Source organism: Phascolarctos cinereus, unplaced genomic scaffold, assembly GCF_003287225.1.
Source record: "Phascolarctos cinereus isolate Bilbo 61053 unplaced genomic scaffold, phaCin_HiC Scaffold_5;HRSCAF=322, whole genome shotgun sequence".
Lineage (NCBI taxonomy): Eukaryota > Metazoa > Chordata > Mammalia > Diprotodontia > Phascolarctidae > Phascolarctos > Phascolarctos cinereus.
In genome coordinates, this window is record NW_027555958.1 from 408086528 (window position 1) to 408100845 (window position 14318).

The following is a 14318-nucleotide window of genomic DNA, read 5'->3' on the forward strand; positions in this document are numbered from 1 at the left end:
AATAATAAATCACAAATAAGGCATAAATAAAATTAGGCATTATACTACATAACAATCATGAATATATACATGAAAACATATCTGCACATCTAGTTTCTGAATAGAATTAATGCCATGGGAAGTACTCATTCATTTTCAGTGAACTTAATTTTCTCTTGATGAAGGAACAATATTAACTAGTTATAGTGGTCAAACAATTTCATTCAGTAGACAAACAAAAAGATTTATTTTTAAATTGACTTCCCCATAACTTCTATTCTCCCTTTACATTTCCACCACTGGAACAGCCCTTCTCCATACTCAATAATAGCACTCTAGAATTATCTGTCTCTTCCCAAGCCAGGAGCCATTTTTTTTTCTTTTTGCCAAAATTACATTTTTGTGGCTTCTACTAGAAGAGTTTACAGCAGTTTTTCAACTTCAGAGTTCACAGAGTTCCAAATGGGTGTGAATACGGAAGACACAACCCATGTAACAAGAACAAAGAGAAATCAGTGTTTTCTTCCAATCACCTTAGGAAATTTAAAGAGGTGATATTGCAGAAACTGTTTGAAGGACTTAATGACCTGGAAGGGGGAGATCATGTTTGGCATGATCTGCAAAGAGGCTAAAAGAATATGACAATCAGACCTAAAGCATATGGAGATTTGCTAAAAGGCAGAGTTATTATGTGGAGACCAGCAGTGAGGAGGTACCCACTAGTTCCTGAAGCATCCAATTACATTTCTGGATAGCTGAAACAATCAGGAAATGATTATTTGTATCCAGCATTAATTGGCCTCATGTAACTCCCGTTTAATGCTCAGAGTTCTGCCTTCTGGGCTAACCAGAACCAGTCTAATTACTTCTCCACATGAAAATCTTTACAGTTACAAAAGGACAACACTACAGGAGTGGTCCACCCAGGGCAGAGCACAGGGACTACTACCTCCTTATGCCTAGAAACTACACCTTTTCCAATTCAGAACAAACAAGATCCCATTCTAGTTCTTGGCTGCCATAGCCCACTGTTGACTCACACTGAGCTTCCAGTAAAACCCTTAGAACCTTTTCAGACAAACCGTATAACACGTTTCTTATGCTTTCAAAGTCAATTTGTTGAACTCATGTAGGATTTTATATTTATCTTCATTGAATTTCATCTTACTGAATTCAACTCAATGTTTTCTTCCTCAAAATCATTTTGGAAATTTGGAGATATCCAAATGTTTTGGATATCCAGAATATTTTGGAGATTTAGATATGTCCTAATCCCTACAAGAGGACAGAATATGTCATTCAACTTGTACTATCACTGCCAGCTTTGAGTTTTCTACAAAGGCATTAATGTAAGATACATACAGAGTAGATGGAAGGTAACCTCAAAGTGGAAGATTCTCCTTATAATAGAAGTGACTAGAAGCAAACACTGCTGTAACAAGGAATCTGATGAGGAGGCTCTAACAGGCTAGGTAAAAGATGATCAGAATAAGGTTATGACTGTAAGGATAAACAGGAGAGAGTAAATTCAAAAGATGACAAAAGAGGAAAAAAGCACATGATTCTGCAACATGCTTAATAGGAAGGATTGTGCCAAGCCGGAAATTATCTCAAGGCTTCTTATTTGTAAAATAAATGATATGATAAGCACTAAGCTTTAATAATATATAAATTAAATATGTAAAATAATCTTTACCTCACAGATTGCCCAGAAAGATTTTCCAAAGTGCTATCAGTATCAGAATACTGCTCATAATCATTAATGGGAATTTTGCTACTAATCACAGGCTTCTTTCCCTTGTGAGACCCACGATCTGAACTAGACTGTGTTCTTTCTTCTTCATGCAGAATGTCTTGAGCACCACCAGTAAACGACGCTAACCCTGAAATACAAAATACTTGTAAGCCAGATTCCAAATGCCAATATAAAAGAGACAGCAAGTCACAGTGAACAGAGAGTTAGATTTGAAGTCATGATAAAGACAAGGACAATCCTTAGGTTCAATCCTTCCTCTGACATTTAGCACTTGTGTGAAATTCATTTAACCTGAGTCTCAGTTCCTTCTTATGGAAAACCGGAATAATAACTGTGATGTTTACCTCATATGATTGTAATGAGACTCAAAATATATATATAAAACACTTTACAAAATATAAATAATTATGTAAATATCAGTTATTGTTAGCAGTAAATGTTATTAATAACACAATTACAATAGCCATAAAATCAATTTAATGAACATTTATTAAGGACCTATTATGTGGCAGGCAAGCTCTAGGGATAGATCAAGAGGCAAAAGACAGTCCTTGCAAAAACAAGTACACTAATGAACTGCTGGTAGAGAAGTTAACTGGTCCAACTATTATGGAAAACAACGTGGAATTATGCCCCAAAGGCATAAACTGTATAATACCACTACTAGCTCTGTATCCTAAAGAGATCAAAGGAAAAGGACTACAAAACTATTTATAGCAGCTCTTTTTGTGGTAGCAAAGAACTGGAAACCAAGTGGATATTCATCAATTGGAGAATGGATGAACAAGTTGTGGTATTTGATTGTGATAGAGTACTACTGTGCTATAAGAATGAAGAGGGAGGTGGTTTCAGAAAAACCATGGCAAGAACTACATGAATTGACTTAAAGTGAAATGAGAAGAAATAGGAGATCACCTTGAACGGTAACAGCAATGTTGTAATGATGATCAATTATGAAAGACTTGGCTACACTGAACAATACCATGATCCAAGAAAATTCCAAAAGACTCATGATGAAAAAATGCTATTCACCTCCAGAGAGAGAAATGATGAACTCTGAGTTCAAACTGAAGTACATTTTTCCCACTTTTTAAAATTTTCTTGCTTTTTTGGGAAATATGGAAATATCTTTTGCATGATTTCCCAAATATAATTAATATCTTATTGCTTGCCTTCTCGGTAGGTGTCTGAGAGGATGGAAGGGAGAATGTGGAATTCAAGATTTAAAAAGAAAGTTAAAAAAAATAAAAATGTTCAAAAAAAAAACAGTCCTTGCCTTCAAACAGTTCACAATCTAATGGGTGAGACAACATGTAAACAATTATATACAAACAAGCTATATTCAGGACAAATAGGAAATAATTAACAGAGAGAAGATACTACAATTAAGAGGAGTTGGGAAAGGCTTCCTCTAAAAGATGGGATATGAGTTAGGATTTAAAAGATATCATGGGAGTCAGTAAACAAAGCTGAAGGAGAGTCTCCTAGGTATGGGGGACAGTCAGAGAAAATGCCTAGAGCTGAGAGATGGAATGTCTTGTTTGTGCAACAGATAAGAGGCCTGTGTCACCGGACTGAAGAGTATATAGCAAAGAGTAATATATAATAGAAAAGTTGGAAGGGACTAAGTTATGAAGGGCTTTGAATGACAAACAGTAGATTTGGTATTTGATCCTGGAAGTGATATGGAACTGCTGAAGTTAAGTATGGAATCACTTTGGTGGCTGAATGGAGGATGAATTGGAAGGGAGCAGGCATGCCTACCAAGAGACTATTTCCAACAATCTAGGGCTAGGCATAAGGTGATATGGGCCTACATCAGGGTGGGGACAGTGTCAGAGGAGAGGTGTATTTGAAAGATGCTGCAAAGGTGAAATTGACAGGTCTTGGCAACAGATTAGATATCAGGGACAAGTGATAATGAGGAATCAAGGGATGACTCCTAGTTCGGGGGCATGAGGAACTGGGAGGATGATGTTTCCTTCTATAATAAAAAGGAAGGGGTGGAGGAAGGGTAGAGGGAAAGATAATGAGTTTTGTTTTGGGCAAAATGTCTACTGGACATCCAGTTTGAGATGCCTGAAAAGGCAGTTGGAGATGCGAGGTCAACAGAGAGGCTGGGGCAGGAAAGGTGTATTGAAGAATCATCAGCACAGAGATGGGCTGATGAGATCACCAAGTGGAGTAATATAGAGGGGGAAAAGAAGAGGGCTCAGGACAGAACCCTGTGAGACACCTAGGGTTAGAGTATATGACCTGAATAATAAGGATCCAGCAAAGGAGACTAAGGAGAGGTCAGAGAGGTAGGAGAAGAACTAGGAAAGAGTGGTATCTAGAGAGAAGAGATTATCAAGAAGGAAAGAGGGACCAACAGTGTCAAAAGCGGCAGAGGCTCTGAGAATATGAAGACTGAGAAAAGGCCACTAGTTTGGGTAATTAAAAGATCATTGGTAACTTTGGAGAGAGAGCAGTTCCAGTGGAATGATAAAATTAAAAGCTGGATTAAAAGGATTTAAAAAGAGAGTGAGATGAGAGATAGTGGAGGCACTTATTACAACACAGCCTTTTCAAGGAATTTAGCTACAAAAGGTAGAAGAGATGTAAGACAATAGTTAGTGGGGATGAAAAGATGAAGTGAAGGTTTTTCAAGATGGAGGAGACACGGAAATGTTTGTAGACAGCAGGGGGGAAGCAGGAAACAAAAAGAAATTGAAAATGAGTGAGGATGACAGAGGAGGCAATGTGTTAGAGGAATGGGAATGGAATGGGACTGCTCGAGTAGGCAGACAGGTCAGCGCTGGTGAGGAGTAAATCTACCTTATCATGTGAGAAAGGAGTTAAGGATGAGATAATTGCAAAAGGCTCTTGAGCAACAGAGGAGGGAGAGGGAAAAGTGGGGAGCTCACAATGAATGGCCTCAATTTTTTTTCTGTAAAATATGGGGCAAGATTCTCAGCTGAGAGGGTGGGGAAAGAGAGCCATGGGAGGTTTGAGAAGGGATGAAAACTTTTAGAAGAATCGTTGTGGAGAGTAGGATAGTGAGTTGATAAGGCAGGTATAAAAAGATTGATTGCCTAGCGGCAGTGAGGGCCCAGTTGAGGTTATATAACATAAATTTGTAGTGGATTCAATCAGGAGAATTGTATCATTTTCTACACCTTCCTTCAGCAGCACTTGTGTAGGAGCTAAGGTGAAAAATGGTGGGAGCGATCCAAGGTTGAGGCTTGGTAGGGTGTAATCAGCAAAATGATAAGAGGGTAAGGATTCATATTTGTATGCAAAATGTAATTATTCCAAAAGGCATTTACACAGATCATGGAAACTGATGAAACAAGGGCTCAAACTCACGAAGAGTAATAGGTGCTTTTTAGACATTATTAGATATACAACTCATTAAAGATTTGGGACTCTGTATTTTTGTAGTTACATATGTAAGAAAGAATGAAGAGTCCATTTAACCTTTATATTGATGATATCTACAAATGCTTTTTTTTTTCTTAAACCATATCATAAAATAACAAAATGGTAGAGCAAGAAAGAACTTTAAAATTCTCTGGCTGATATTCTGGTAATAACTCACATTTACATAATGTTTTAAGGCTTATTTCCTCAGAACAATACTGTGAGGTAGGTACTACAAGTACATACTATAGGGTCCAGTCAAATTGGCGTTCTCAGTGCTCCTCACATACAGCACTCCATTTCCTGTCTCTCCAAGCCTGGGCACTCGCTAGAATGTACTTTTCATCCTCTCTGCCTGTTAGTCTCTCTCATTTCCTTTCAAGACTCAGCTCAGGCATGAGTCCCTTCTTAATTCTCCCAATTTCTCGTGTTCCCCCCGAAATCATTTTGTATCTATTTTGGATCTCTTTTGCAGACACTTATATAGATACCTGTTTTCCTGACAGAATATAAGCTCCTTTGGGGCAGGTAGGCTTACTTTGCCTTCGTATTCTAGCCCCTAGAAAAATACCTACCACAGAAGAGATGTTTAATAAATGTTTGTTGGCTGTTTGATCTACAACCTCTGAAAAGTTGTAGCTTGCCAAGGATCATAGGAAGAATTCAGAGGAAGAATTCAAATTCAGATCTCCTGGATTCTAAGCCTTATGTATTCTTCCCTATACAACATTGCCTGCTTCTCATTTCTTAACCTGATTTTTAAGTACTGGCAATCTGGAAAGAATACTAAATGAGGAATAAGTAGGATTAAGTTCTAGTTTCAGTTTTTGCCATTAACACAGGTTGTCTCTTAATCACCTCTCTGTGTCTCAGTTTTCATAGCTATAAAACAACAATGGTAGATGTAAGATCCTTCTATCTCTAAAGTTCTGTGAGTCTATAATTATTATTATTACAATAACCCATTGTTACATGGTGCTCTAATATTTACAAAGATTCTAAGTAGGCTACCAGATAATAAGGTTCTGCTGAGCTGTCACTGAAGAAATAATTCCCCTGCATGCCTTTTCCCCTAAAAGGCTTTTTCTGAGATTAAGAGACTGTCAGTCATTAGACTTTCTGACAACTCCCTGCCACCCCTGATCTAAAGCAACAAACTACAGTCAGAGTATTATTTTTTGATAGTTCTGGAGTCTATTTACATACTGAGAGATCTCCTAAAGGAGAGGTAGTAGTTATACATACAGAGAAAATGCCAGTAAATTGATTTGATAAGACATCTATGTTCAACCTATTTCTGCTATATTGTGACATATCTGATAATGATTTTTGCTAGGCCTTTGACCCAAACACAGTATATGTCACAATCTAGGTATCCACATAACTTTAATATTTACAGGGAACACTCCTCTGGTTATCACTTGCACCTGCACCTGATGATGGAATGGTAAGAACATCAGACGATGATGTCAGAAGACCTAAGTTACAGTGTTTTAATCTCTACTGCCAAATGAAGGTAGAAATGTCAAAAGACTAAGGCAGATTTGGAAAATAAATAGCTATGCAAGAAAATGGTGTCTAATAAATAGATCTGGAGTTCTGGACCATGGCATAAAGATAAAGGATTAATGAGCCCTTCACCAGGAATGAACAGCAACAGATAAGGGGTGGTAAAGACATTTTTTACCTCAAAACTTATAAATCTGATTCAAGGTATCTAAACTGAAAATGGAAGAAGGAGAAAACTATCTGTCTGTCAAAGAAGGCACAACACAGTGTAACAAGTATGATATAGGAAGAAGAGTAGAGAGTAGAATACTTTCAGAGAAAATAATACCTAAGAAAAGGGACAACAAAAACTACAGCCTCAGATGTGTGTGTGTGTCAAAACACACAAAGTATGTTCTAAAAAAAACACAGTGAATAAAAAAATTATGTAAGGAAGAGAATTCAACTTCATAAGACTTCACTGAGATTTGTTAGGATATAATTCAAGACTAGAATAAGGTTACACTTGAAGAATATACTGTACTTAGAAGGAACAGATTAGATAAAGGAGGTGGTAAAGCAGCACTTTTTTTAGTACTATAAATTAAGAAAATAAACTCACGAATAAAACACAAACTGGAGCATTGAAGTATTACAGACAGCACTTGAATGAGGATCAGTGGAGCAAGACACAGAATTGATATTGTGGTTGTCATATAATATAGACCACCTAACCAAAGAAGAAATAGGTAAGTTCAGGAGACTAAACCCAAAACTGTCATGGAGGTATGATGTAGTTTTGATGGGGGAGGGAGGGATTCAACTACTTAAGATACTCCTTGAACCTGTCTCTCTGTTAAAAAGGAAGCTGGTAGGGGCAGCCAGGTGGCGCAGTGGATAGAGCACTGGCCCTGAAGTCAGGAGGACCTGGGTTCAAATCCAGACTCAGACTAAACACTTAACACTAGCTGTGTGACCCTGGGCAAGTCACTTAACCCCAAATTGCCTAAAAATAAAAAAAAAATAGAGTAGCTGACAAATACTTCACTTGCCTCTCTGATAATTTCATTCTCCAAAAAAGATGGATATTATGGGCCTGATTCTGACTAACATGGAAAAACTGGCTGATGTTATAATTATCAAACTGTTAAGAGAAAACATCCACCACACTGTAACATTCATGATAGATACAGAGGGAAAAGCTGGACACAGTGTAATATGGAGTACATATATGGGGTGAATAGATTTCAAATTTCAGAAAATGTTCAGATAAAGGATCTCATAGCCTAAAAATCTAAAGAGGAATCTGCTTCAAGAGCATTGGGAAGCCTTTAATTCTGAAAACACAAATTCATGATTATAGTGAGGAAAAAAAGTAAGAGCTCTTTAAAGAAACTAAGCCCACTAAGGTGAATGCGAAGGGAAATCATCAACCAACTTAAAATTTTAAAAGATATTAACAGAAGACAGAAACAAAGGCAAGTAAGTGATGAATATAAATGTGATACTCATTACAAGAACAGTGTAAGAAATTATTAAAATTCAGTAAAATTGACACACTAGCAATGAATTTTAAAAGCAACAAAAATGGGGCTTTTTAGCTATGTTGGAAGCAAGAGAAAGATTAAAGAGGGGGAAAGAATCAATGCTTGAGGTGGATGGGATCATAACAGATGACATAATGCAAAACTTCTTGTTCAGTCATTTCAGTCGTGTCCAACTTTCTGTGACTTCATTTGGGTTTTTCTTGGTAAAGATACTGGAGTAGTTTGTCATTTTCTTCTCCAGCCCATTTCACAGATGAAGAAACTGAAGCAAATAGGGTTAAATGACCTTCCCAGGGTCACAAAGCTAGTAAGTGTCCGAGGCCAGATTTGAACTCGGGAAGGTGAGTCTTCCTGACTCCAGGACTGACACTCTATACTCTGTACAAGCTAACTGCCCAATGCAAAATTTGTGTTGTTCAGTTGTTTCAGTTGTGTCTGACTTTACAACCCCATTTAGGGTTTTCTTGACAAAGATAATGGAGTGGTCTGTCATTTCCTGCTTCAGTTTATTTAATAGATGAGGAAACTGAGGCTTGTTTTCTCTTCCAAGGATAATGATCTTAGGCCTGAGAACAGAACAAAAATGGATAGTAGGATACTGAAACACAAAATAAGGAGGAAAATGGAAGGAGAGCACCAGATTGTCTTCAATGACTTCAAAGCACCAATTCCACATAAACTACATCTTATGGAATTAAAAGAACTGGCAGATTTTATTGCTGAACTATGAAAACAATGCAGAGAATAGGAGAAGGGTCACAGGCCTGAAAACAGGCAAATGTTGTCCCAATGTTTAAAAAAGGAAAGGAGATTGATTGATTCTACACACTGTAGTAAATTTGACATTAATTTCAGACAAAATTGTTGAACATATTATTAAAAGGATGTTTTATGATGACTAAGTCATCACAGGCTCTTCAAGAACAGATCATGCCTGAATATTCTCACTTCTTTTTCTGACAGAGCTGAAAGACTGATAGATCAAGAGAATGTTGTAGAGATAGAGTATTTGGATTTCAGGCAGGTATTTTGCAAAATCTCTCATTATATACTTTGGGGCTAAAATGGAAAGGTATAAGCAAATAGTACAGTTAAGTAGATTTGGAAATTACTGAATGACAATCTAAAGACTGTAATCAATGGATCACTGTTAACCTAGATGGAGGTTTCATATGCCTCAGAGATGTTACCAGTCCTGTGCTATTTAATGTTGTCAATGACTTGAAAATAGGATTAAATGCTATCTTTACTGAATATTCAAAGAAACTAAGCTGGAGATTATTATATCACTGTGTAATAGTCAAAAACCAAAAAGATCTTTATGCATTACAATAGGCCAAATCAATTAAGATGGAAATGAACATCTTAAAGTGTTGTTGTCCCCAACCCCCGCCACAAAGATTAAAGTTGAAGACCCCCTGAAGGACAATGGAGAAAAATAGAGTAAGGGCATAAACAAGCTGCAATACATTGTAAACTTGGAAAAGTGATATAAAAAAAGTCAGAGAAATGTATGACCAGAAAGAAGCATAAACTGGCAAGAAGAGCAAGGCATAATGAAATACTCTACTCATACACATGTGAAGTCAAAAGAATACAAAGAAGGCTTCCAGAATGATAGTTAGGTAGATGTATAATAGAATCTAGATAAGAGCTGCACAGGCTAGGCAGATATGAATGGATTACAATATGTATCAATGGAGGGAATACCTACATTGATGAGACCGTAAATCCAACAAAATAGCTAAGCAAATATAAAGTGTTACATTCAGGTTAAAAAAAAAATCAACCTCAAAGTTCAGACAAGATCAACATGAATCAACAGTGTAACATAGTGACCGAAAAAGTGAGAGTGATCTTAAGATGAATTTTTAAAATTTCCACATTTAAAGTAAGGAAAATAACAGTTCCACTGCACTCTACACTTTGTTCAAAATGAGTTCTGAGCACCACATTTCAGAAAGGACATTAGAGAACGTCCAAGGAAGAGAAACCAGGACATTAAGAGAACAGATCATGCCACACAAAGATTCCAGAATGTAGAAGAAAAGACTTAGTAGAGACATGACAGATGTCAAGTATTTGAAGGAATAAAAGAAGGGATGCAGGCTTGCTTTGCTTGTCACCAGAAAACAGAACCTCAAAAAAATGGAAGCTAGAGATAGCTTAGCATAAGAAAAAACATAATTAAACTGTCTTAAAGTGAAATTGACTACTTCAAAGAATAGTGGATTCATTAATCACATATGTCTTCAAAAGGATGCTAGATGGATATTTGGTCTAGCAGATCACAGAGGGAATACATGTTTGGGTATGGGCTACACTCAACAACTCTGTTAACTTCTGAGATTCCTCCAATTCTGTGATTTAATCAAATTAAACAAGATAATATATGCAAAGCATTCTGCAATCCTTAAAGTGTTACAGAAATGTCAGCTATTACTATTATTATTACTTTATAAACATTAAAACACTAAGTATATTTTCTTATTACTGAAAGTGAATAACAACATTCATTTCTCAGAATGAATCATAAAGCGTTAGTTATTGTATTAATATTATAAAAAGGCATTTCTTAAAGTTTTAGTTGTAACAAAAGACATTCTGTTAAAAAGGTTTACTACTAAGATAATTATACCAATGCCTTATTAAAAAAATTAGTACATAAGAAAGTGATTAAATATTTGAAAGTGTACTTTTTTAAAATAGCAGGAAATAGCACTAAGAATCCTATACTTTCCTTACTAGACTTTTACATTTCTGACTTTTCCTCATTCCCTTATACAAAAATAATGGATGTTTAAGAGTTATCATAAACTATAAGGTGCTCTCTACAAGTGTAGAGCACTTACATTCTTTCTTTTCCTTTCTTCCTTTCTTTCCTTTGGAAGAAGTAGATGAACGAGATGATGTGACAGACTGAGTCCCTGCTGAATGTTGAGATTTCCTGCTAGAAGGCTCTTCCTGTGTGCTCGAATTGCTACTACTCATACTGTGATAAAATAGGTAACATTGTTTTAAAAAAATTTTTTAAAAGCCATTAAATATTCACACATTACAACACACACACACACACACACACACACACACACACACACATATTCCACTTAGCCTATAGAAAGGACTGAAATCAAGGAAGAGATGCATTTTACTTCTTTTTTTTAATTAAAGTCTTACTATCACTATGCCTTCACCTTTCCTAAGTAAAGGAAGCCACCTATATCTAGGCCATTATGGCATAACAGAAATCAAATTCAGATTGTAGGAGTTAGCCATTTTCCCCCTACTAATGGGCTTTCTGTACTCTGATGAGGGAATCTATTTTATTCTAGGGTTATAATACATTTAACCATGTATTTATCAAACAACAGCATATCACTGCTGTGCAAAATAGACTTTCTATAAATGAGGTCTCATTAAAAAGTTCAGTTTTACACATTTTCTTTGTAGCTTTCTCTATAATAATCTTAATAACCATTATTTAACAATTTTGATAATTTCTTTAATTCTGTATTCTGAGCAACAGTATACCAAAAAAAAGGCTGCTGCTAAATATGACAAGAAAATCATATAATGACAAATTAATGGGGAGAAAAATCTTTGTAGCAAATCTAAAGAAAGTGAAAAAAGAATCTGATCTACCCAAACTCTATCACAGAAATTCAATTTTTTAGTTTATTTGTTTTTGGACATTGTGTTTTCCTATTTCCCCCAGGCTGCAAGTGCAGTGGCCAATCATGGGCTGAATCTCAATACCAATCAAAACCGAAGTTTTTCTGCCCTAGGCCAGTTCACCCCTCTGGGAAGCTCACCATAAGGGTACCATAAAAACACCCAATCATCTTTACCTTATTGTAGCTCAAAACTCTCAACTCAAGAGACATACCCGTCTCAACCTATCCAAGTGTTAAAGATTACAGTAGTGAGCTACTATGTCCAGTACAGAAATTCAATTTTACTTTTGTTCCATAAATAAAGTTTCTTTGTGGCACCCCTTAGCAGACATACTAACATGAATAATTTTGAAAAGTAAATCTGACTAATTTCAAACCATTAGTCTTGTGTAATTTTCTTTTTCATATTTCAATTCACAGTCTCAAAATAGTCTTACATAGGTTCATAAGCAGATTTTTTTTCTGTCAATGTTCCATTTGCTGAAGAGGATACAAAATCATCTTCATATGAAATACTGCCTGCAGGGGTTGTAATGGGAAGCAAAGGCCGCAACACTGGTGATCCTTTATCCAACATGTCTTCAAAACCTGTCAAAAAGATATTATCAAGATGGGTAAATATGAACCATAGGCACTCCTCAATGAGAAGATGCTCTCCAAGTAATTCAAACTTTCAAACTAACAGAGATGGTTTTCAAAATAGATCCACAGCAATTTAATAGAACAGGAGGGCTGTAAGGAAATGAGGCTAGGTGGTAAGTAACTGGAGTTTTAGACAAAGAGTCAGGAAGAACTAAATTAATACCCAGCCTCAGACACTTACCAGTTGTGTAACCTTGAACAAGTCATTTAATCTGTGTGCCTCAGTTTCCTCAACTGTAAAATGGGGATAATAACAACATCTACCTCTCAAGGTTGTTGTGAGGATCAAATAAAATATTATTTATAAAGCATTTAACACAGAGTCTGGTATAAAACAGGTGCCATATAAACACTAAATAAAATTTTATTAATGGTATAGCTATTATTAAAAGAAGTATTCTTAGAGCAAATAAAAATCACATACTACATCTAACATTGTTTTATTTTTAAATTTTAGAAAAATTTTTAAAAATAACATAAGAACCACTTTAAACCATTAACATCAGTTGTCTTCCTGGAAGAATACGTAACAAAGCAAAGCAACAGAGGATATAAACTCACTCAAGCACAGAAAATAATGTCTTCCACACATTCAAAGAATGTTAGACCTAGAAAGAAGCTCAGAGAGCACCTAGTCCAATCCCTATTATTTTACACTGAGAAAAATGCAGCCCATAGGTCACAAAGTGCCTAAGTAATACAGGTATGACTAGATAACCGACATCTTCTGAATCCTAGTTCAGTATTCTCACCAATACTGAATCCTAAAATAAATGCAAGCAGCAAAAGCTACCCAGGATGCAGTGATAGCTCCTACAAAGCACAGATGAAACTCGAGGTGGGAAATCTGTAGGCACGTCAGCAAGAGTTCGATGGAATCCAGGTAGAGAAGACAGTACTTGAAGTAGATCCTTTAAAAGGACTTAGAGCCAAATAGGCAATCACAACTTCACAAAACTTACATGAAAACTAGGTTTATTACAAGAGAAATGAACACGCATGTGGAACCCAAAGAGTCTGCAATCCACATAGAAGTTTGCATTTTTATAACAGCAAGACAAAGGGAGGAAGGAGGTACCAGAAATCTTCACCTAAAGGGGCATGATATGGGAGGGGGAAAGGTGCAGTAAAGGTGGGAGAAGAACAAAACCCCTCCTGAAATGGAGGACAGCAAGGTGATGACAAAAGCCACATTCTTTTCCCTTGGGAACTGCTAGACTATGAAAACAGGATGATCTGCTTATCTACAAGGGTCCTAGCTGAACATGCTATTTCTTAGCCTAGTACAGACTAACTGGCTCCCAACTTGATTCCCAAGGATACACAGGGTAGTCTAGCTTGGGATGCAAATAATATATTATGTCCATGGGGAGGTGGGGGACAGCTACTTTGCTCTTGACACATTCAGGGCCTCCTGCATACTCTGGGTCCAGTGTTTCTGGAAAATATGGCAACTCAAGAAGACAAGCTGAAGGTACCCTTAGCATTCCTTAACACGTGGGAGAAGAAAAGAGGTAAAAGGGACAGGGACAAATACTGTAAAAAATTTTTGTCTGTAGTCTCAAAATTTCTGGCTATGTCATAAATTAGTATACAAAGTCTGACTACAACATTTTCAAATAACAAAAAACAACTAAATTTATTTCTCTCTCACAATCCACTAACCCTAACCTACTCCCAACATCATCTACCACAATTCAAATTTATCAATCAACAGATTCTATTTAGGTTCATAACTCTGTTTTTTTTTTTGTTTTTTTAACTTTTGAGGCATTTGGGATTAAGTGACTTGCCCAGGGTCACACAGCTAATACGTGTCAAGTGTTTGGT

At 36.4% G+C, this 14318-nt stretch overlaps 1 protein-coding gene across 1 annotated transcript in view; it reads right to left on the reverse strand.

The window, feature by feature from the left end:
- The window catches only part of CEP350 (centrosomal protein 350), a 157463-nt gene that overhangs the window by 78982 nt on the left and 64163 nt on the right, over positions 1 to 14318 (reverse strand). Inside the window, 3 exon segments of the mRNA XM_078156464.1 lie at positions 1676 to 1862; positions 11025 to 11164; positions 12284 to 12434. Of these exon segments, the coding sequence (XP_078012590.1) occupies positions 1676 to 1862; positions 11025 to 11164; positions 12284 to 12434 (478 nt within the window).